The following is a 24,538-nucleotide window of genomic DNA, read 5'->3' as shown; positions in this document are numbered from 1 at the left end:
GAGAAGGAGACCGACGCCTATGGGACGTCCTGGAGGGCTGTGTCATCTTTGCCACCAACTGCTTCTCCTGCCGCTCCTAAAGTGCCTTAGGACGAAGTAGTTGACAGGAATCATATGTCGCCGAATTGTGGTGCTCAGCCAGGCAACACATACAGATGGGGATCAGTGACCAACATCTGCCGACCACAGGACCCCTAAGCCTTTAAAACCCAACGGCATGGAAAAGGGACGGTTTCCATCAAGGAAAAACCATAGAAGTTGGCCAAAATGTCTAGAGGTACAGCTTCCAAGATCCGCGTGGAAAAGAAGAAACTGATGTCAGCACATCAGAGGGTGTCTTATATGGACTCCAGTGACGTCACAGGCATGGACAATAAGGAGTCACGCTACGTCATTACCGATGCACAGAGGTGCTGCTGCTGAAAAGTTTCCGGATCCAGTCTGTCGCCAGGAACGAACCCAAAAGTTAAGGAATCTGCAACTAGATATCTCCATCAGATCAAAAAAAGGCCCTTGCCTCGACCCACCCCTAAATACTTCAAGTCAAGAATAACTTTATTTCAGTTCAGAGAACCATAAAAAGATTCAGAAAATAAAAATACAATACATACAAAATTCACAATAAAAGTAAAAAAAAAATACTTTATAAAAATGCAACTATATTATGTTAAGCTTTTGCAGAAAGTTAATTTAAGCATCAATCTGTTACCCTAATGGTCTTTGTACAGATTTACTCATAATGCTTTGGTTAGGAGCACAAGGGAGGTGCTGGTGTGCACTATTGGTAAATTTAAGTATCCTGTGTACTTGTGTGACATTCTAAATCTTTCACAAAAACGCTTTTTATACTTTATACATCTGTAATTGGTAGTAGACATGCATGGCTGATCTGCCAATTTAACTTACTGTGCTGTCTTCCCACTCTCCGGTCCGTCGCGTGGCTTTCCCTTTGAACGGAGAGAGTGGGTGTTTCACCCTAGGCACAAGAGCGTCAGCACCGTTTCCGGAGCACCGCGCTTCTACTTCCGGGGGCTCACTATTTAATTGGATGCAAGCCCGTCTGCGCCCGTCCGCGACCGACCGGGACCAGGGGCCAGGAACCCTGCTCCTACAGCCACACAAACACTGGTTTACTCATCAGCCCAACTTAGGGATAAGAGACTGGGGTAAGGATGAATGCCTCCAGTCCATGAAACTAGACAAGAACCACTGGGCATGTGCCCATTGCGCTTTTATGCTCCACCCGATAGTCAGCAAAACACGGACACCAATCTTACGTACAAAATATTTGCACTGAACTGTAGGTCATTACCCAAACACTCGGTTGAACTAAATACCTTCCTTCAAACTCTTCCACCAGGATACAGCATTCAGCATAGAGATTGCGAGAAGAAGAAAGGAGGAGGCATTGCAGTCATATTCAAAGAGTCCTTTACATGTCGGGCGGAGTCCAACCCTGTATCCGACTGTGAAAGCCTATTTTTTTCATTGCATTCTTGGCAACGTGTTCCTTTTTAGGAGAATTTATATATCCCCCCCCCCCCCCCCCGGAAAGGCGGGGCAATTTATCAAATCTCTCCCGAAAGTGGGAGCGACATTGGCAAGCTCCTCTAGCAATATTACACTGCTGGGAGCATTTAACCTACACTTTGATGACCAAAATAACACGGAAGCTGCTGAATTGTCCAAAGACTTATCTACAATCCGTATGGATCAAAAAGTGGTAGGCCCTACACATATCAGGGGCCACACACTTGACCCCGTGTTCAACAACAACAACGTGTCGGTGGGGACCCCCATACCCATGCCTCGGTCTGATCACTCAGTGATCCCCATTTTCTTAAAAGGAGTCACACAATGCAATCACACGGAAATTAATATGAGGAAATCTCGTCCCTGGGCCAAACTGTCCATAGAATCATGGGCCAACACATTGAAGAGTTCTAAACCTATTTTAGACTCCAACGTTACCGCTGCAGCTGGAAAAGTATCCCACTGGATTGAATCCTCTCTGGACAAAGTGCTCCTTGTCAAAGAGACTCCCCATAGGGTGAGAGAAAGGACAACGCCATGGTACTCGCCCCAGTTTAGAGCACTTAGACTTGTAAAAGGCAGGAAAGGAAATGAAGAAAGGACTATAGCGAGAGTAGTAAAACGAATTATATACAGGCGATAAAAACCTATCAAGGGGAAATTAAAAAAGCCCAGGCACTCTATTACAAAGCTAAAATAACTTCTGCAGCTAATACTCGCAGAGAAATATTCTGCATAGCAAAGACCCTCCTAGAATTGCCAGGACTTGAAATCACCATCTTATCTGAGCGGCGCAACGAATTTGCAGACTACTTTCATGAAACAATTTAATCCATCTACAATACGTTCCCTGCCTCCCCACTGCCTAGTGACCCCCCCCCCCGCTCTAACTCCTTTCACCGACCTTGAGGGAGTACTAAACCCCAAGATGAGAAGTGGTATATATTGGAAAAATTCCCACTTATAGATCAGGCAACACTTTTAAACATCTTTTGCCAGATAAAATCGGGCTTTCAGCCTGATCCAGCCTACCCCGATCAGATGGACAAGGTCAAAGAGGTGGTGCAACCAACAATACTGGAAGTCCTAAATCTCTCTATTACCAACAGCCAGGTTCCATCGCCCTGGAAACATGCTATGGTGAGAGCATTACTGAAGAAACCGACTCTTAATCCAGATGTCCTAAGTTATTACAGACCAATATCTCTACTACATATGGTCTGTAAGATCCTGGAAAAACATGTCAACTCTAGCCTCTCAGACTTCCTAGAATCCCATAATCGTTTACACTACTCTCAGACCGGCTTTTGACCACTTCTGGGTACGGAACCAGCTCTTATCTCTGTAGTGGATAAATCCAAAAAGATCATGGATCAGGGAGGAGCAGTTGCCATCATTCTCCTCGATCTAAGTGCCGCATTCGACACTGTTAATTTTGATATTCTTCTGAACCGGCTGGGGAATGTAGGATTATCAGGGGGGGAGCAATAGCACGGATCCAATCGTACCTCAGCGAGAGAGGTTTTAACATTTTTTCAGGAGAAGCCACCTCAAGGTGCCACCCTCTTAGATATGGAGTGCCTCAGGGATCTTCCCTGAGTCCTACCCTATTTAACGTGTATATGAGGCCGCTGGAGGACATTGTCCTCCCATTTGGGATAAAAATTATCACATACACTGATGACACCCAGCTAGTGGTCTCTTTAAAGCACCCGCACCATTCCCCCTCTGACCTAGAAACATGCCTGGAGAAGGTGGCCATATGGATGCAAAATTCCTGCCTTAAGCTCAATGGCGGCAAATCGGAAATCATGTATTGGGGTAATTTACCTAATACTGACTTCAAACTGCAATGGCCCACATGTCTGGGACAAGCACCTACCCCAAAACCCAAGATAAAAAGCTTGGGAGTATGGCTTGACAAATCTCTAAGATTTGGGCAGCAGGCTGTGGAAGTACCCGGGGTGTGTCATGGCATCATCAGAACGCTGAGAACAATTCTCCTTCTTCTACCCTCTGGGGCAAGAAGAACGGTGGTCCTGGCCCTGGTTCTCTCGCGCTTGGACTATGGTAACTCCTTATATCTGGGAGCACCCAAATCCACCATCAGGAAACCAAGTGGCCCACAACTGTGCAGCCAGGGTGCTGCTTGAAGTGCCGAGAACTCAATCTGCGAAGCTATGTCTGAAAGATGTAGCTTTTGATGTGGAACTACTGAGAGCTCTAAGAGGGTGGTGTACTATGTTTGATGGGCTCATGTGGGAGCTACCAAAATCAGTGTGAGTGATATTTGCCTGAGTTTCCAAACCAGAAATGTAAGTGGGAGAGGAGGAAAAGCACAGGCAAATATCCCTGACCAATTGATCCATAGTGCATTGCCTTTGGAGAGAGAGTGTGGGAACCTGGAGATGAAGTTTGGGCATTGTGCGTGGTCTACTGTGGCAAACAGATCTATTTGTAGGTATCCCCATTGTTGAAAATATGGAAGGAGAACTTGGGGATGAAGTTCCCACTCGTGTATTTGCGGTCTCCTTCTGCTGAGGTCGGTAATTTGATTGTTCACTCCCGGGAGGTGTTCTGCTAGAAGGTGAATTTTGTGATGGATTGCCCATTTCCAAATTGTCTGAGACAGGCATGACAGTTGGAGAGTGTGTCCCCCCCTTTGTTTTTGTACATAGTACATTGCTGTCATGTTGTCTGTGCGAACAAGGACAACTTTGCCTGTGAGATGAGACTGAAAGGCTTTCAGTGCTAGAAGCTCTAGATAGTTGATGTGGAGACATCGGTGTTTGTCGTCCCAGAGACCTTGGATTGTGTAATGATGGATAGGAGTACCCCAACCGGTGAGAGATGCGTCTGCCGTTAGCACGACTTGTGGAACAAAGTCGATAAAAGGCCGCATTTTTTAAAAATTTTGGGGGTTCCCACCAGTGCAGAGAGCGATGGGTGCAGCTGTTTACCAACACTAGATCGGTCAATTGACTCTGTGACTGATTCCACTGGCGTGCTAAGCATTCTTGTAATGGACACATGTGTAGCCTTGCATGAGGTACTATTGCAATGCATGAAGCCATCATTCCCAGTAGGCGCATGAAAGTCCTGGCTGGCAGGGTTTGGTTGGTTTGGAACTGCAGCAATAGAGTTTGGATATTGGAAATTCTGGCTGCACTGAGGGAGGCTAGATCCGTGTGACTGTTGAGAGTGGCTCCTAGATAAGATTGTATCTGCAAAGACTGTAGGTAAGACTTTTGAATGATGACCGTGAAACCCAGTTGGTGAAGTAGGTGTAGGGTGGTCTGAGTGTTCTGAAGACACTTTTGGTGTGTGCTGGCTTTGATGAGCCATTCGTCTAGGTAGGGGAACACATTAATTTGTCGTCTTCTGAGATGAGCTACTACCACTGCTAGGCATTTTGTAAAAACCCTGGGAGCAGTAGTTACTCCGAATGGAAGTACTTTAAACAGATAGTGTTTGTTTGCTATGAGATAGTTGGGATGAGCTGGATGAATCAGGATGTGAAAATATGGGCTTTTAAGTCCAGTGTGGACAAAAAAAAAAAAAAATCGCCTTGCTGTACGGGAGGAAGAACCTGTTGAAATGTGACCATATGGAAATGTTCTGACAGTATGTAGTGGTTTAATTCTCTGAGATCCAAAATTGGTCTTAAGGAACCTTTTCTTTTTTGGTAATTAGAAAATAAAGAGTGAACCCCTGAACCTTGGTACTGAAATGGAACTCGTTCTATGGCTCCCTTTTGTAAGAGAGATTGCACCTCTTGTTTCAGTAATTGCAAATGGTCTGACGACAATTTGTGAACGCGAGGTGGAATGTTTGGTGGACTGGAGGTGAGATCCAGGCAATAACCATGTTGGATAAGGTCTAGCACCCATTTTTCGGTTGTTATAGATTGCCAAATGGGGAGAAACTGTTGAAGTCTTGCCCCGACATGCGTTGAGTGATCAGAGGGAAGTGTGGGCAAGTCACTGTTTATTAGGAGAAGGGGTGTTACATGGTGTGGCGCCTTTACCCCCGGAATTGTTTCCTCTATATTCTCCTCTGTAGAAATCTCTAGAGGGAAATGATTTGTTGTTGCCTTTGTAAGAGGGAGCATTTAGGTCCAAGGATGTTGTTTTGGACCCTGCCCTGTAAAATAAGTGGTGAAAGGAACCTCTACTGGATGGGGACTGGAGTGCTCCCATTGATTTTGCCACTTCAGTGTCCTTTTTCATCTTTTATAAGGATTGGTCTACTACATGTGTTCCTTGTCAAAGGGGGTGTTCAAGATAGATTGTTGACCCTCAGGCTTAAAACCCAAGATCCTAAGCCACATGCTAAAGAGAATGATGGTATTGATCTCCCTAGCTGCAGTGTCAGCTGCATCTAAAGCACATCTTATTGAGGAGTTGGAGATGAGTTTCCCCTATACAACTAACTGCCCTGCCTTATTTTTGTGTTTGTCTGGGAGATATTGGAGCAATTGCTCCATCTCATCCCAGTGTGCCCTGTCGCACCTAGCCAGTAGGCCCTGTGTGTTTGCGATGCGCCAGTGGTTAGCGGCTTGAACAGCTACTCATTTTCCTGAGGCATCTATAAGTTTGGATTCTTTATTTGGGGGAGGTGCATACCTAGAGGTTTGCAAGTTGGCTCTTTTGCAAGCATTGGACACTATTAGGGAGTCAAGAGGTAATTGTCCCTTAATAGACAGGATCTGATGGTGAGGGTTTGTATTTGTTATCTACCCTTGAAGTTAAAATACGTGCTCTGACAGGGTCTTGAAAGATATCATCTGCATGTCTCATCATGCCTTTAGCGCTGGGAGTGTTTGACTTGACCTATGTGTGGACTCAAGTGATTCAAATAGAAAGTCATCTTCTAATGTTTCTTTATGTAGTGGTACCCCATGATACTCTGCTGCTCTGGCAATGAGCTGTTGATAAACCATATTATCATCTGGTGGTGATGGTTTGGCAGGATAAAGGTCTGGCTCATAATCTACTGGAGGGTCAATGGTGTAATAATTCCATGGGTCTGCAGGCAAATGACTATCATCATCACCCTGATCCACAGCTGGATCTGTATGTGGAGATCCCGGAGGTGTTATGGGTAATGGATCCTCAATTATTAATTGTGGAGACGATGGTGGAGGTGGAGAGGGTTGTGGGGCCGGATAAACAGGGCTAGAACATTGTCCTTGGATTTCGGCATCAAAATCGGCTTGTCTTTAGGATGCTTCGGCTCCAAAGCGTGTTTGTATTTCGAATCAGAGGGTTTCGGCTCTGAAGCATGTTTTTGTTTCGAAGCGGAGGGTTTCGGCTCCGAAGCCGATTTGTCCTTGAAACCGGATGATTTCGATCTGAAGGTAATTTCGTTTGACTTGGTCCTGAGCCGAAAGGCTTGGCGTTTTTTTTTCGGTGCCGGGCTTCAGAAACACTGTCTCGGTGCCGACCTTGGCCAAAAGGCAAAGGTGGAGCCGGAGCCTTATGAGTTTTGTAAGAGGATTTAGGGGGAAAGGGGTTTTCGGTACTCACGGTACCCTGTCCCGGAGGAACACCTTCGGACTCCAGATCAATCTCGAGCTCGGAATAGGATTCTGGAATGGACAGGACCTCTTCTGCAGCAGATGCTTCGATCTCTTCTACAAAGATATCCACAGTGTGTTGGATGCTTTGGCGCTGCATCTCTCGTCGTCAAGCCCAACGATCGCATAGTGTCTTCTCGGACCGAAACGACTTACAAGCGTTGCAATCTTCCTCCTTGTGCTCCTGAGAGAGGCACAAGTTACGAACTCAATGTAGGTCGGTGCAAGGGTACTTGGCGTGGCACCCAGGACAAAATTGGAATGGAATCCGTTCCATCGGCAGAAGGGAAGCCCGACGCGGCAAGGCCCGACAGCCACCCATGAGGTTTGCGATACAAAATGGAGAGTTTGTCGTGCAATCCGATACGGGAAGACCAAGGAAACGCATACGGAAACAATACCACTGAAGGCAGAGTGGATTGCGCACAGAGGGGAACCTGAAGAACGGTTTTCAAACATGAGCACAGCAATACACGTCCGAACGCGATGGCGGGAAAAAACAATCGAACAATGGAGTCGCTGCCTATGCGCACTGTCACTGAAAGGAGGAGTCACCTTACCTCGTAACTGGAAAGACTTCTTTGAAGAAAAACAACTTGCAAACATCCGGACCCAACACTAGATGCCAGGAGTAAGCAAAGCATGTGTATCTACAGCACACATGCCTCGAACAATTAACTTTCAGATCGAGAGAGGTCATAAAACCGGTAAAAGCTTCAAGAGATTTTTGCAAGCTTATTATTGTCTTTACTAATAAAACCGCATCATCTGCATAAGATGTGAGCGGGACAGGTTTATTTCAGATTTTGGGATAGTCAAGTTCCCTACTGAATAAGAAAGCCTCCAGTCTGTTTGTATAAATTAAAAACAAAAAGGGGGCTAGGATGCATCCTTGCCTAACTCCCTCCATTGAGATAATTGGGTGGATTTTTTCCCCTTCACTGCCATATCTTATAGTGACTGTAGTGAAGTCAACGGAACAGGGTTACTAACGCTTTTTTGAAACCCATACCTTCCATCATGGCCAATTGTTTATCTCGGTTGACAGTGTCGAAAGCACTAGAAAAGTCCACGAAAGCCAGATGGATAGAGCTCTTCATGGACCTACCATGCTTATTAATGATCAAGGATAAATTAAGACATTGTTCAGTTGTACCCCGCCCTCTCCTAAAAGCATATTGAGTATTGGATATAATACCAATATTGGATGCTAAGGACCCTGCCCAGAACCTTAGCTGGGGCATCTATCAATGAAATGGGCCTATAGCATGCTGGGTCACTTTTAGCACTGTTTTTGAAGACTGGGACCACAATTGCTTTCTTAAATTATACTAACCTTTCTTTAACTCTAGCCACCCACATACTCTAAAAATAACCCTTACCACCCACCCTTGAACCCTAGAACTGTCCTTACCCAACGTTACCACTACACACCACTAAACCCTAAAATTACTTTAACCTTCCATTACCTCTACCCACATCGAACACTAAAATTACATTTACCCTCTGTACCTCTATCCACCTCAAACCTTAAAATTACCCTTACCCCCTTTACCTCTACTCACACCTAAATCACTGTTTTGTTAAATAACATTTAAAAAAAAAAAATACCTGTGTAGTAAAGGTATGCATGATAAAACATGCGTCGTAAAGGCTGTTTTCCAAATTGCAGTGCATACAAGGTCATACAGTTTATAGTTCTTCTATTTTCATATTTATCCAACAATGTGAAAGCCTATTATGTTCTTGTCACCTGGAAATCGGCGGTCACTGATCCCCCGCAGACATCAATTAATTCGGTCATATCATAATAGGCATCAAAGGTCCAAATACAACTCTTTAGGTTTAAATGCTTATATAGCTGGATGGTCTTCGGCCCTCTCACGCTGGGATCAAACTGGTATGGACGATCAAATCCAGGTCCCAGGGCAATGCTGTCATAAGTCACCTCGTCCAGGAATCCAGCTTCTTTAAAGAGGGTGAATAAAAAATAATAATTGATTACCAGGTTGTCATGAAGGAATCAGTCATTTAATTTTTTTAATATGTTACAATCACATGAACCCAACCCTGGGCTAAATACATATGTAGCAAATAAGAGACAAAATAGGAGGCAAGTGAAGAATGATGATGGTTATAGTAATTCTGAATAGCCACTGGACAGAGATGGAAGGAAGGGAACGTATGAGAAAAATTGAGTGATTTAGGAAATCCAACCAAGTACTTTAATTACCAAGGATAGTTATGAGCAGAGAAAGGGTATATTTTTAAAAGGTTTCTGAAGTTGACAATGTCTCGAGAAAAACAAATATCTAATGGGAGAATCTTCCAAGGTACGCACAGGGCAAAGCTTGGATTTACCCTAATAGAGACCAACGGAAGACCCGTGTAGCAGTAAATTGGAATGGCTAGTTTAGGCAGCAGGATAATGATGATAACGAACAATGACTTGCCTTTATTAAAGTAAGGATTGTGAGTTATATTGACAGCTGTGGACATAATCCTGGTAAGTCTAAAATGTAAGCAAGCTTCAAGGTATAGACTATGGAGGGCAACGTAAACCTCAGTGAGGTGGATGCATTTCCTAAGACTTTAAATGAGGTGAGAAGCTCAAAGGAGGACTCCACTAGTTGCCAGATTTTAAGTGAGAAGGTCAGCTAGAAATCAGTTTCTAAAGTTCAGCCTGAGATAAAAAGTGATGTAAATTTGCATACAAATCTGTATGAGACGTGGTCATTTTAGAGCAGTTAAGCCTGGAAGAGAATTAATCTGGTTGCTGTGTTAATGTGAGTGGTAAAGCAAAGAAAAAGTCACTGGTAAGCCATGTCATCTTGTGTTGGGAAGAGTGGTGATCTGTAATCAGACTTGAAGTAGACTCGATTGGGCAAACGAAGAAAAAAAATGAAGATTTGATTTTTAGGAAACATCTGGACAACTAGGCTTCAAAGATACTACAGGCAGCATTTGAACATACTTGTATATTTAGATACTGCAAACTTTCCACAACTGGATTTCCTTAGGATGCTCAGGTCACGGCTTATGAAGATACTTTATATCAACAATTTACGAGGGGATGTGACATGAAAGAATTAAGGTGTTAAATAATCTTTATGCACAACAGTGCCACCCTTCTGTCACCATTAACAGGTAGTAGGGTAGTTCCCTTATCAACAATATGTGTGACAGTACCCCTTATAAGTATAGTTTAGCACACTGGGTAGTAATAGAAATTGGCGGCCTCACTCTTTTGAATGATGCAAGAATAAGTGAACCTAAGTTGCTTACTATACTGAGGCAGCTGAATCCGGAGGATGAAAATCCATCCCATAACTGGTTGCACACCAACGTCAATTGATTTCTGTAAATAATAATGTATATCCATTCTATTAAATATAAGCAGCAAATTAAGCATCACAGACATGCCCATATGCTGTTCTAATCTCTCTTATGCAGGTACCCATTCCTGGAAATCTCTCACAGGACAATATTTTAGGAGGTTGTGGACGGATGCAATGGATAGCAATTCAGAGTTTTGCCTAAACCAATCCCAGAGAGGCAAAATTATGTCGCAATATAGAGCCTCCAGGGTTGAGGAATAAGATTTAAAGGTAGTGCGGAGTATCATTGTCAACCAGTAGCCTCACAGTTCCAACTACCTCATGCCAGTATTCATTCAACTGAGCACAGCCTAAGGTCATTAGGAGAAAATCTGCACTGCCCCTCCCACATCAAAGGTATGTCAGAGGCAAATTTGAGTAAATCCAATGTAACTGCTCCCTGGCCAAATATGTACGTTGTATGAAATTAAAATGCTTCATCTTAAATCTGGCATTGCTGAATATGATCTGGACCAGACCACAGGTCAAATTCCATTCATCATCAGTTAACGGTGTTTCTAAAACAGAGTGTTATCCCCTTATAATTATGAAAGGCTTCTTGCATCTTTCTATTTTCAGCACACTGCATAAATGTCATAGCCCAAGTGCAGCATGTTCTAATTGAAGCAGCATATTTAAAACAGCAAACATCGGGGAGCATTAGGAAAACGCGTCCAAACCTCCGTGTTTTTGCCACTTTGGTGATTTGCAGGAACTGTCCCTGGCCCACCCAAACAAAGGTGGACCTCCTAAAATGTTTAAAAGTTCTCAACAGAGTGCAAATCTTCTAATGTAGTGCATCCCCCTTTCTTCCATTGGGCCATGGACATGTCATTCAATATATTTAGGAAGGGTATGTAGCCACCATATCTCTAGGGACCTAGAGAAAGGAGGACGTTTCACGACCCTATGCACAATAATGCACCACACTGCAGCAACATGCTCCAATATGAACCGATAATGTGAAGGTGTCACTCTGCCTCTCATCAATTTAACAGGTAGCATTTTCCCTTCCAAGAAACCCTTCAGTAGTCTCTTTTCCTAACTATCTGCATGAAACAACCGTGACACATGTTGTATTTGCGCAGTCAGGTAGTACAGCTGTATGGCAGGAAGCCCTAGGCCTCCATCTCCAGTTTGAAAACCATTAATTTTGTCCGGGACCTCTTTCTTGCCTATACCAATGTGGTCAAATGAGTGTCAATTTCTTTTAATGTTGATCGATAAAGTACACACATCGAGTTCTGCAAGTGATAGAGACAGGAAGACTGCTGTCTTGGGGTGTGCAACCTGCACAGCTAGGTAGCTAAACTGGTCCAATGTCTATTGTTAAGCAATACTCATTAGCTCGTCCAGATTACCTAATATGAAAAGCACAGTCTTATCTCTATTTAAATGTAAACCTGTGAAATCTCCAAATCTATCCTGCTCACCAAACAGCACAGAAAGAGAGATTAATGGGGAGCCCTGAAATAAATCAAGGTGCCGCCCGTGTACATGGACAATATATGTGCTGTGTCAACAGGATGCCATAATCTCGTAGAACCTATCGAAGTCTTATTTCCAGGGGTTCCATCGCTATCGCAAACAATAATGGCAACAAAACGGGTGCCCCTTTCTACCTTCCAACTGAGTGATTTAATATTACACAATTCCACCGGATCAGTGGGTTCCGTATAGAAGAGAGTGACTCAATCTCAGAACACCGGGCTGAATACCATCCGTTGCAACATCTCAAACATAAAATGACATCTAGTACAGGGTTGGTGCAGGGTGAGTGATTTGGGCCCCTGCACATGCGACAATTTTTCAACCCAGGATACCATGCACTTTATAATGTTTTGTGATCATTATAGTGAAATTTGTGGCAGGTTTTTAATCCCAATTTTAAGGGGAAAAGGTTTTATACAGGTTAGACCTGCTTTACTTTATTTACAGACGTTGAATGATCCTTGGGAGATTTTTAACATTGCGAGTTATTTAGTCGCTGCGGTGAGTCACACGAGAAAACTGCATTCTCTGACGTGATCTGACTGTACTTGAATTATCAAATTAACCTTGCCCTAATGTCTGTCCTCTGATTTAAGTTTGTTTTTTTAACTTATATTTTAGCTGTTTGTTGCCATATATGAATTGATGGGAATTTGCGTTATTAGTATATCTATGAAATTTGGTCTTGAAATGCTTTATGTGCCCCAAGCTTATTGATGCAATGCATTTTTATTATTATTATTCTGATGTGTTATATGTTGTATGTCATGTACTTTTATGGTTTTTATTAACCGAATAAAGTGGTTTTGACTGACTGACATCTAACAGTATCACAAGCTTTCTCAATGCCCAGTGCAATCAGTGTGTCCTTGACATCAGTCAGTTGTATAGTGTGTAACATGAGGTTAAGCCTCCGAATATTTATTGTGCTGCGCCTCGGGACAAACCTGCACTGGTCATAATATACCAAAATGCTGCAACAACAAATGAGGGACGGAATGCTGAATGAATCAAACATCCACTCCCAGTCAAGAATTCTGTGTTAAATCCACTTTGGACCCTTCCATATGCAAATCAGTCTTGAACCTGCTCCTCATGGGAACAGTTCAGCCTGAACTGTCAAGCCGGGTGCTCCCTGGAATGGAAACAACCATCCTGGAAGTGGTTTCAAGGTGACAACCCTCATCAGACAGGCTAGCTTGAATCCAGTGGCACAGTGAGCAAGGTACCCACATCAGGGCATACCCATCCCACTTAGGGCAAAAAGTGCTGCGACAACAAATGATGGACGGAACGCTGAATGAAACAAACATTCACTCCCAGTCAAGAGATCTGGGTTTTGGCTCAGTCCAAACTAGGGTGGCGTAGTGAGCAAAAGAATGCTGAATTTAACCCAGATCGCTTGACGGGGGTGGGTGGGGGGGGGGGGGAGAGGGGGGGAGGGCTTGATTAATTCAGCATTCTCTCTATCATTTGTTGCCGCAGCATCCCTCTTGTATCTCAGCAGGTGTACAGTGGCCAAGAATTATTCGGCATTAATATGACTCAGTCTCTGGGGAGGCCTCTATACCTGTTCCAGATGATTTTCTAGTACACGCAAAATAACCTGTTGCTTAGAGACTATGCCTGCGTATTGTAATGCGGCGTGGGGCACACCGTCTACTTTTAACATGGTCACTGCAGAGGACATGGGGATAAACAACTTCGCACCAGCAATGCACAGCCAAGTGCCTTCCACTGCGGACAACATATAAGGACTACCCCATTTCTGTGAGGATGAGCGGAAGGAGTAAAGCTCGACTGAGGAGGCAGACGCGTACGGGACGAGAGAAAATGCCGAGACCACTCAAACGGAGGAAAGCAGCTTAGCCGGAGACCGGACTACGCAGGATGAAGAGGCTGGCAGTGCGACCGGAGAGGCAAAAGGCCACCGCTCTGAGCACTGTATTTAGTTTTAGCGAGTTCCGAGGAGGTGTGGACGCTGCAACTCCTGAAACCATGGGCCAGGAGGGTGGCGGTCCCAGGCAAGTCCAACCAGGAAGCATAGCTGTTTTTGGATGAGGTGAACAGGCTTAAAAGGTCACACATTATGCACGTGATATTCACGGAGTAAGAAGTCACTCGGAAAAACCCAATTGTTTTTTATTTTGTGTGGCACTTGGTGAAGGGCACAGAAGATCTAAGCACCCATATCTCTCACACGACAGCACTGTGACTGAACCTGTGTTCTGTATGTTTACTTCGAGGGGCAACATACAACCTTCTGAGAATATTCAAGACACCGCATAATCGAGGACCACCTCATATTTTTTCAAGAAGAAAAGAGAGAAAGAGGATACCGAGAAGCAGAGAGAAGGACAGTATTCTTCTTTTCAGTTCTTTAGTTTTGGATAATCTTCTATGGAATGTTTTTCAATAAACGTCCCTTAAAAGAGACTACCGATTAAGTGCATCCTTCTGACTAAGCGGGTCCTAAACCCTACATATATATAGTGTTGTTGTGCAACCTCACCATATAATATGCTTACCAACCCCTTTAGGACCCTTAGGTTTCGTTTGTCAAACCTTGAAATAAACTGTAGGTAACTGTGACTGAGCAGCAAGGCTTACTCAAAGGAATACGTGTAAATCATTTAAACAGCACCAAACAACTGAAGAAGAAATCAACAAGAAAATAAAGAAATCCAACAACAATTTATAAAAATACACTGTATTTTCATGTATTTTAGACGCCACAATGAGAAAGCTCTACCAGAGGGTTCGGGAGATGTAGAATTTACAAGATATAGTAAATCAGATTATTTCACTCAACCACGAATAAAGGATTGGAAATTCAACAAATATGACACTTAGAAACGTTTTCACCAAAAGGTTTAGGTTAGTTGGAATGTGATCACTTAAGAGTCACTTTAGGAGACCAATTCGAGTAGGGAGCCAGTTAGGGGGACCAGTCGGGTCTTCACAAACAGTTAACTCAACAGTTGCAGCAGTCTTTAGTCAGTTCCAGGAACTTTTATCTGTTGCATGGCTTTCCTATGGAAGTTGTCCTGATGCAAGGGATGAAGGATGCTGAAGATGCACAAAGGATGCTGTGGATGCGATGCAGTCAATGGGGTTCTTGCTGTGGATACTCCTTGGTTCACGAAGCAGGTAAGGTGGCCCTGGTCACAGAGGTCTATGTCCCTCAAAGTCCTCTTGGTGCTGGCAGAAGTCCAGATGCCACTGGACTGCCAGTCGTCCAGTGCTGCGGTCACAGGTCAATCCATCTTGGGGAGGCAACTAATCCTCAGGGGGTCCTAACTGCACTCTGATGGCTCTCCCGGGCTCAGTGAACTTGGGTGAAACCCTGTGCATCGGGTCCAGGTTCCTGGTGCTGCATGGTGGCGGGTTGAAGACTTTTGGGCTATCAAATTGTCCCAGCAGGCTTCTCAATCGTTGTGTACCTGTGCTGTGAACAGGCCAGCAGCTCACTGACCCTTGGAGACCTTTGGCTTTGGCAGGGCTCTGGAGACTACTTATCCTCAAGAAGGACACAGCAGGAACAGTTGCTTTCCTAAGATAGCCGCCAGGTTCAGCTAGTGCAGCCTCTCTTTGCTGGTTCCTCAGTGCAGCCTTCTTCGGTCCAGTCGAGATCAAAGTACGGGTGCCAGTGGTACCCTACTTCTGCTTAGAAAATACCCTCATAGCAGGATGCGGTTGGTAGCCAGTGGGCTACCAGATTCCCTCCCACCTGATGACCACATCCTGTGAAGTGTGGAATCTTGGCATTTCAGGATGCACCATTCGGCCCAATTCCAATATGGCAGGACCACTCTTCCCTAGCCCAACCTAGAATTGTGGCTCCCAAGGGCGAACGCACCATTGGGAAAACAGTTTGGTAACTGGTTTCTGCTTGCCTGTCCCAAGTGACAGTTTGTATGCCTGAACAATGGAGCAGCCCCTCTTCCAAGTGTTAACCATTCGCCCTTCAAAGGCAGCTTTTCCCTTGAAGCTCCCCTTTTTAAGTCAACATCTGTGTGGCTTCATGCAGGAGGAAGTTGACACCTCATTCTGGGGCAGACCACTATTGGATCAATTCCTGGGAGTCGTTAGCATTACTCCCCAGGACAGAAAGCTGCCTTGGCTACAGGACCTCGTGTGCAACCAGAATGGACTGAAGGCAACAAAGTGGCAACTTTTCAAAAGTTGCACAATGCAACTTATTACATTAATTTTGACCTGAGAATCAAGTCAGGCTCAATGTAACAAGTTGTTTGATACCTTGAATTAACCCCCTTATTCACACTGTTCTAGAGTTAGCACAGCTGAGGACTCAGCGTGCAACTGTTGCACTAGCCAATTGGATGGCCAAGCGTTTCCATCGTAAAAACAACAGTTTACCAATTTTACTATCAGTACATGTAAGATACATGCTTTGCTCTTGAGATATGTTGCACCATATCTTAGTACTCACTATGCCTGCCATGAGGGTGACTTACCTGCATGTATACCAGGCAGAATTGTGGCTTTCCAATTGCTTTAAACTGCAAAGTCTGTCTAACAGTTAAACAGCTCTTTCAGCCTTCAAATGGCAGGCTGGGAGTCTCATATTACTGGTGTCCCACCCAGGGTGGCAAGACCAATGCTCCAATCCCTGGGGGTACCCTCTAATAATGCATGCCCTGGGTGGGTACCATTTACTAGGGACTTACAAGTAAGCTTGCTGAGCCAATTGGGTAAAGCCAATTCAACATATCAGTTTACAGGTAAGGGCACAGGCACTAAGGTCCGGTTAGCAGGTCTCAGCACACTCTCAGAGTAGAAAGACCAGCAGCATCAGTCTAAAAACCTGAGGGTGTCCTTACAAAAAGGGGCATTTCCTTGCAGTGTCCCATCGGATTTATGACGCGATAACAGGATGCAGCTTTTTTTTTTTTCAGTAACCAATCAAAGAGTCTCCCCCCTGAACTAATCTGTGTAGAAGTATAGGCTATAATTAGCGGTGTATGTTCAGAGAGAAATCTATATTGGTAAGCAGCAGAATCCACCTTGGCAGCTATATCGCTTGTCACTAATACTCAATCAAAACTGCTGTAAGTATTATGGGGCATAGCGTGTTTGGAATATTAATGTGTCTCAAGTGATGTCACTGCCAGGTATCTACACAGTCCATTCTATCCATCAATTTCCTCAGGGCTGTTGTCACTGCTGGTCTAGTATGCAATCGCATAAGTTGCAGGTCCAGTACACCATCCCTAGTGCCATTAAAATTGCCCCACACACACAATCCATATATGGACATAAAGCATTATAATTTCCAGCACATTCCGAAGTAATCTCCTTCATTCACATTTGGTGCATATGCATTAATAAAATAGATGTCTGACCTGTTCAGCAGGACACAGACAACTATATAACCACCCTCAACATCGGTTTCATTATGACAATGTGAAAAAGAAACTCCCGGTCCCATCCATACCGACACCCCTCTAGCATAGGAGAGTACATCTAACCTCTCAACTTTTGGTTAACTTTCTCCACCTCAGTATCTGTGAGATGTGCAGCCTGCAATAACAGTCTTCTAATAACCACTTTCTAACATAGGAGTGCACACTATATCTTTTACTGTGGTTATTTAACCCTGCACTTTCCGGTGGCAATTCAATCTGTTTGTAGTACGACTAATGTGGTGGCATCTCCAACCAGCATTTGGGGCAGACTTGTGCCGTCAAATAACGCGATTGGGGAACTAGTAATTAAATATACGATGACCGATCACAATGATCTGCACAAAATATCCACATTGCAAAATTCTCCTATAATACTACTAGTAATTGCAACTGCAGAAGGTCGCAACCTCCAGGATGACACCGCCCATCAACGACTAGCCGGTATCACCCAATCGGCGAGTATAAAACCCAACTTCTCTAACCTGAGGAAATGTTTAAAAAATAGAAAAAATTAAGAAAGAAAAAGGAGATTGCACCCCCAACCAGGCCACGCGTTTACTTCAACCCCATGGTCTTTTCAACTGTTCAAAAGCAAAATCTCCTAGTGCCAATATTCAACCAATGACTCCATCATGATTTCAGCATTAATATGCATCACCATCAACGTATCCCCTTTGTTAAAATACATACCACTATAAAGTAATCAAGTATAGTTCCCAGCATGCTTAGTAGTCCGATAACAAGCCCATAATGGACAGAATCATCAAGCAATTTAACCAAGATCATTACTATTCCTTCTCCAGCCCAAATACTCCACCACTGTCGACAGGCATTAGGGAGGGATCTACTAACTCCGGTCAATCTGATGGGGGAACTGTCAAGCTCTTAATTCTCGCCTCAGTATTGCTGATCTCTCCATCCTTACTGTTCCATTATCTCACACTATCTAAGTAGTGGGGTAGAGCACTCTCCATTGGTGTCTAGGCATCCCTCATGTGTTGCCTGATCCTTTTTCTTGTAGGCAGATGGCTGGTCTCCGAAGAACCCGAAAGATTTATTGGCCGCAATATTACCCCTCTTGAGCCAGTCCCAAACACATGCAGGGTCCATGAAGAAATATGATCTACCATTTTGTAGTACCTGCAAGTTACTTTTTGCGGCTTTCCACACCAGGAGAGCGGAGTCATCAAGAACACTGACCTCTGGTGTGGTAAACTAGAGCCATGAAACGGGAAAGCCCATTCCGTAGAAATCGGTTCATAGAGCCGAGAGGATGGATGGGTCGGGAAGGAACCTACAACTAGATACAGTCTCTACCAGATAAGACGTTATCGAAGGTAAGTAACTTGTTCATCTGATAGAGACTTCTAGCCACAGATTCCTTACCTTAGAATAGATACCCAAGCAATATCTCCCTTGAGAGGGTGTGCTAAAAAATGTTCACACTAAAAAGTCCTGCAGGACCGAATGGGCAAAGTGCCTATTCTGACAGTCCTGTGTTTTGTAAATGTGCGCAGAGATGCCCACGTTGCTGCTTGCAGATGTCCAGGACTGGAACTCCATGAGCTAACGCAGCAGTCGTAGCCTTGGACCTGGTGGAATGAGCCTTCAAGCTCTCAAGGGGTTGCTTCTTGGCTAATGCGAAGTAGATTTTAATGCAGAGCCCAATCCATCAGGAGATGGTCCACTTATGCACAACCTTTCCCTTCAAGAAGAATTTGTCTTCCACCTGGAAATCTCTCTTGCGGTCAAGGTAGAATGATAACGTCCTTTTGGGTTTAGTCGGTTTAGTAGCTCCTCTTCTTTAGAGGGATGCGGCAGATCCTAAAAGGTAGGCAGGTTGATGGACTGGCCTACATGAAAGGGAATGACAACAATCAACAGTAAAGAAGCTCTAGTTCATAGAACCAGCTGGCCTGGGTAGATGTACAAGCCTGAAGCTCACTGACCCTCTGGACAGATGTGATTGCCACCAGGAAGGCTGTCTTGATGGTAAGGAGCCTGAGAGGACAGTGGTGCAAGGGCTCAAAGAGAGCACAAATCAGGAACACCAGGACCAGATTAAGGTCCCACTGAGGTATAATGAAGGGAGAAGGAGGAAATATATGTTGCAAACCTTTCAGGAACCTATTTACAATAGGGGGATTGGAAGAGGGAAGGCTGATCAGACAACAGAAAAGCCCATTTAGCAGAAAGGTAGCCCGTAACTAGAGCAGAGCCCTGCTGGACAGGAAAAAGAACAGAAGAACCTGAGAGAAGGGAGCTGAAAGAGGGTCCGCCGGTTTCTCTGCACACCATGCCACAAACTTGCCCAACAGCAGGCCATACTGTTTTGGTGGAGGGAGGCAAGGCTCCCACAATAACATTGCAGACTTCAGGCGGATCGTCAAAAGCTGTCAACTGTTCGCTGCTCAATCTCCTCACAAGGAGGCGGAGCATTGACAGGTTAGGGTGGAGAATTTAGGAAGCTGTCTTTTTCTGTAGAGTATCATTGTAGGGGCACACCACACAAAGTCTAGACAATCATTTTTGGTTTACAGGGGTTTAATTTAATAATCCCAAGGGCTCTTTTTGTGGCAGTGTGGTCGAGAAGCTTAGGTTTATCAGAGGGAGTGTTGCGCATTTGTTGTACACACCGAGTCAATAAATGAGACACACTCAAAAAGAATTCCAAGACCAGTTTAGAAAAATAACACAGATTCTTATATATCTTTTGACACCAAGAGAATTGGAATCAGGTAAGTACTTTTGGCGATATGATTTTTACACCAAGGGCCAGATGTACGACCATTTTTGCATGCGCAAACGGGTTTGCGAACCCGTTTGCGCATGCAAAAATGGCATGGGGTATGTACAGACCCTATTTTGCGAGTCGCAATTTTTTGGGACTTGCAAAATAGGGTTTTGCCACTTACTATTAGGAAGGGGGCGTTTCTTTCCTAATAGCGTGAGCAACCCTATGTATAGATGTTTTATGTCCGCAATTGTGGGCGCAAAACACTCGCAAATTACCACCCTCTTCAAGAGGGTGGTAATGGGGTCGCAAAAGGGACCGGTTCCCTAGGGGACCACTTCCACTTAGCAAACGCAGGGGAAAATGTTTTTTCAGGCCAGGCATTGGTCCTAGGGACCACTGCCTGCCGTTAAAAAATGAAACTAAAACCTTACATTTTTTTTTTTTTTTTTAAATGCATCCTGTTTTCCTTTAAGGAAAACGGGCTGCATTTGAAGAAAAAACTGCTTTATTTAAAAGCAGTCCCAGACATGGTGGACTGCTGAGCCCAGCAGGCCACCATACCTGGGAGGGCCTGCCGTTCCCAATGGGGTCGCAAATTGCGAGTATCTCATTAATATTCATGAGCTTCTCCATTTGCAACCCCATTGGGAATCGCTAACAGTGTTTTACACACTGTTGTACATCCTAATTAGCGCCTCGCAAATAGCGAGTAGCAAAAGATTCGCAATTTACGAGGCGCTGTTTTGGCCGTCGTACATCTGGCCCTAAGTTCGGTTTTACCTGCCCTGGTGAGTTTGGGTGCAGAGATGCAGGTTGCAATGGAAGCCTTGAACACCACGTGATAACATTGATGGCAGGGTACCTGTAAAAGAAAGGCTGCAAGTGGGGACTTGGGAACAAGTCCGGTGGAACCCAAACGGGGGGTTTGCTCTTGAGGCTCTCTGGGGCAAGTGGAAACCATCGGTTTCCGTGAACTTGTGCTGTGGGGCTCCGGTGCGGAGGTATTTTGTCCGGTGGGTCACCTGCATTGGAGGCTCTCATTTTACATAGATGACCTAACGAGGGAAAGAAAACAGAACAGCAGGGCCACGCTTTGGCGACGGTGGTCTCCGGGCTGGACACTTAACAAGCTTTGGTTGCGGCAAATGCTCCAGTACCCAGGGTATTGGTGATGTGAAGCTCCCCAAGGGTCTAGTGTCTCGAAACTCACTGTAGAGACATAGCCGACCTCCTGAACCTCCTTGATCCACAGTGACCTCCTCCTGGTGAGATGGTCCCTCTGTGGACCCGGTGGTCAGCAAAACAGAGCACTGGACTAGTGCGGTCTGTGTCTGCAGATGCAGGAGACTGCCTCCTCTACCCCAAGCGAGATGCTGCTTGGTTGTTGAAGCACTGGAAAGTCCTCCAAGGGTTTGGGGAGGGTGTTCAGCTTCTGGACGAGTAGGTCTCCGTGATTGTCCCAGTGCACGCTGCCAGGCAGGGGTTGGCACCAATTACGGTGCAGGCCCTCTGTTCTCACATCTTCGGGTCATCTTTGTGGTTCTTCTGTTCCCAGGTAGGCAAATATGCAATTCTGGTGTCAACACCTAAATACTGACTTTAGGGGAGTTTATGGGCTACTTGCCCCTGGGGTGACTATACCCCCTATATGTCCACTTCCTGTGGAAAGTGGGCATAATCCTGACGCAGAGTTCCTAGTTTCACCAAAGTCAAAATGGTGAAACTATTTCTTGGCTGTCCATTTCAGGTGGCCCATCTTAGGTGTGTGCCTAACCTCAAAGTGCAACAAGCCAACTGACTATCTAATTTCCCGCCTGCTTTGGTGCCAAATGGGCTCCGGGGCAGGGGGAAGCCAGGGTCGCATATCAAAGGCAGCAGAGGCTTTGAGGCCTCTGGCCTCTGGCCTTGATATGCTAAATCACTAGCTATCCTGCTGGAGGAGATGGGATCACCCTCCGTTGGAGCAGGCTTTGTTTTGGCACCTGAGAATGCAGACTCTCACCTACAGGGGGTCAGAAACTCGTCTGTGGTGGCAGGCTGGACAATAGCAGTCAGTCAGCACACTAGAGGGCAAGTAGGTCTGGGTGCATGTCATAATAAATCTAGTACTGGCACCAAGACAAATTTAGTACGACAAGGTGTTTGATACCAAACACCATTAGTTTTAGTGAAGCCATCATGTAGCTGGGTAACGCGTAATGACCAGTGCCCAGTACATGTCCTTCAGAAGGCGGCTTGTTCACTTGTGATACCTAGCAATGGAACATCACAGGGGCCTAGCTGCTCATGCAGATGGGCCCTCACGTATAATATAATGAATCCTGCCTTGATTCTAAGGCCTGCTGTAGGGGTAACTTACATACATGTCGTGTTTTCAGAATGGTTTGTACCATTTCAAGCAGCCTGCAATGGCAGTATACGTGCTGTCGTTGTTGGTCCCTTAGGGTGGCATAATGCATGCTGCAGCCCACGGGGACCCTCTTTAGTACCCATGTCCTTTGTACCAGGGGTACCATTTACGAGGGACTTGCAGAGGTGCTAAAGTCCTTGTCAATTGAGCTTCAATTCGATATTAACCTTGTTTTAGGGGAAAGGGCACTGGGGGCATAGTCAGTAGGGACCGAGTGCACTTTCAGTTAAAAAGCATTAGTACTAGGGCAAACAGTGGGGATGCCCATGTCAAAAAGGGCACTTCTCTAACAAGAACCCTCTCCTGCTGCTGTGTCAGAAGATCTTATGTTAATGAATATTCGTTATAGCGCTCGACTCGTCCCCGGAGAGGTATCTCGGCGCTTCGATCCGACCGAAGGGACAGCTTGATTGGAGCACAGATGATTGAGTGAATACAATAAATGCTTAACACACCCTCTGGATAAGCCTAACTTCTCGCCCACACTACCACAAAGGGAGATGTTAGTAGTTACCTAATTTAGCCTCTGCTATACCTCTAGGCTAGGGACTCCCTGGACTCTGTGCACACTATACGTTTCTTTGGTATAGTATATACAGAGCCAGCTTCATACAAAAGTGTTCTTGCATTATACGGTGTTAAAAACATATATTACACTATTAACATAAGTCAATTTAGCTGCACAGAAAAACTCGTAGACAATTGTATAGCTTCCTTTATGAACTGTAAGCATTTCCCTAGCAAATTTAAATGTGTACATTTTACGACTTCAGGAGCCATACTGTTTACTGTAAATTGGTGGTGTGTAGATGCTAAATGTTGTGCCCTTTCTGTGTGATTATTATTTTGTGAAGGATATATGACAGACACTGTCACTGATCAATATGGTAAAGTTGAATAAAACTGCTGTCATGCCCATTATGGCACAATTAGAAGCATTATCATGCTAGACTTCATGTACTTGTTTAACACCACTGGCCATCAGAGCAATTGGTGGAACAACATAAGCAAAATCCTTGTAACAATTAATTGACAAAGCACCACCCTCTCACTGTAGTTGGTAATGCCTGGATGTGAAGTGGTTATTTTGCAGTTTCTTTTGTTGCAAACAGGTGGATGTTTGGTGAGTCATAAATCAGAAGGTTGCATCTACTTTGCATTCTTTCAACTTCCACTCATGAGACTTGCCCCTTTGGGTGCTTAATGTGCCTGACTGCACATGTTCTTCTCTGATAAATGAAAAGCTACTGTTACACTGTTTCTTTGTCTGGACGAATGCCAAATGTCTTTTGCCAGTGAATATGAAATTGTTCTAGCCTGCTTTAAACTTTTATGTTTTGTCTCAATTTCTAGACCCGTACCCACTATTTGACTGTGAATGGCCTTTAATGCCAGAAACACTGGGCTGGATTCACAAAGATAAATATACATTTGTATATTTACTCACCTGTATATTCACTCCTACACCTAGATGTAATTCACTACCTTTTTTGCTATTCATCACGTTCAAATTGAGTCTTACATACCTTCACACCCTAAAAGGGAGTGGCAGAGCCTCCTACAACAGAATGTACACATGTAAAGTAACTTCTATTAATCTTTCACATGTTAGTGGAGATCACCACTGCCAGGACGGCACTCTCCCAATGGGAAACTATCTTGAAATTAAATTTAATACTATATATATATATATATGTTCTGACATGCACCTGTGGTTTACAATATGTGGGCAGCACTAAGCTGCAGGTGCATGTCAGAATTCTACAACATCTTAGAGCTATTGTCAACAATGACACAGCATACCCAGTTGCCAGACATTTTAAGGCATGCCATGATAACAACTTAAACTGCCTTAGGTACTATGTAATCGCAGCAGTACCACCTTTGCCGAAGGGAGGTAATAGGGAAAAACTCCTGCGCCAACTAGAATCACGTATGATTCTGGAACTTGACTGTAAAGCTCCAAGAGGTCTCAATAATACG

General features: G+C 44.6%; 1 protein-coding gene across 2 annotated transcripts in view; it reads right to left on the bottom strand.

Annotated features, from left to right (window-relative positions):
* FRAS1 (Fraser extracellular matrix complex subunit 1) overlaps positions 1-24,538 on the bottom strand; it is a 1,553,355-nt gene that overhangs the window by 632,132 nt on the left and 896,685 nt on the right. Inside the window, exon 19 of one of the 2 annotated variants that reach the window (XM_085640947.1) lies at positions 8,865-9,076. In XM_085640947.1, coding sequence (XP_085497073.1) covers positions 8,865-9,076 — 212 coding nt within the window. Of the gene's footprint in view, positions 1-8,864; positions 9,080-24,538 lie in introns of both variants that reach the window. The other variant, XM_085640945.1, reaches the window with a different exon arrangement.

Source organism: Triturus cristatus, chromosome 2_2, assembly GCF_964204655.1.
Source record: "Triturus cristatus chromosome 2_2, aTriCri1.1, whole genome shotgun sequence".
Taxonomy (NCBI): domain Eukaryota; kingdom Metazoa; phylum Chordata; class Amphibia; order Caudata; family Salamandridae; genus Triturus; species Triturus cristatus.
Note: the sequence above shows the minus strand (reverse complement) of the source record. Positions and strands in the feature narration are given on the sequence as shown.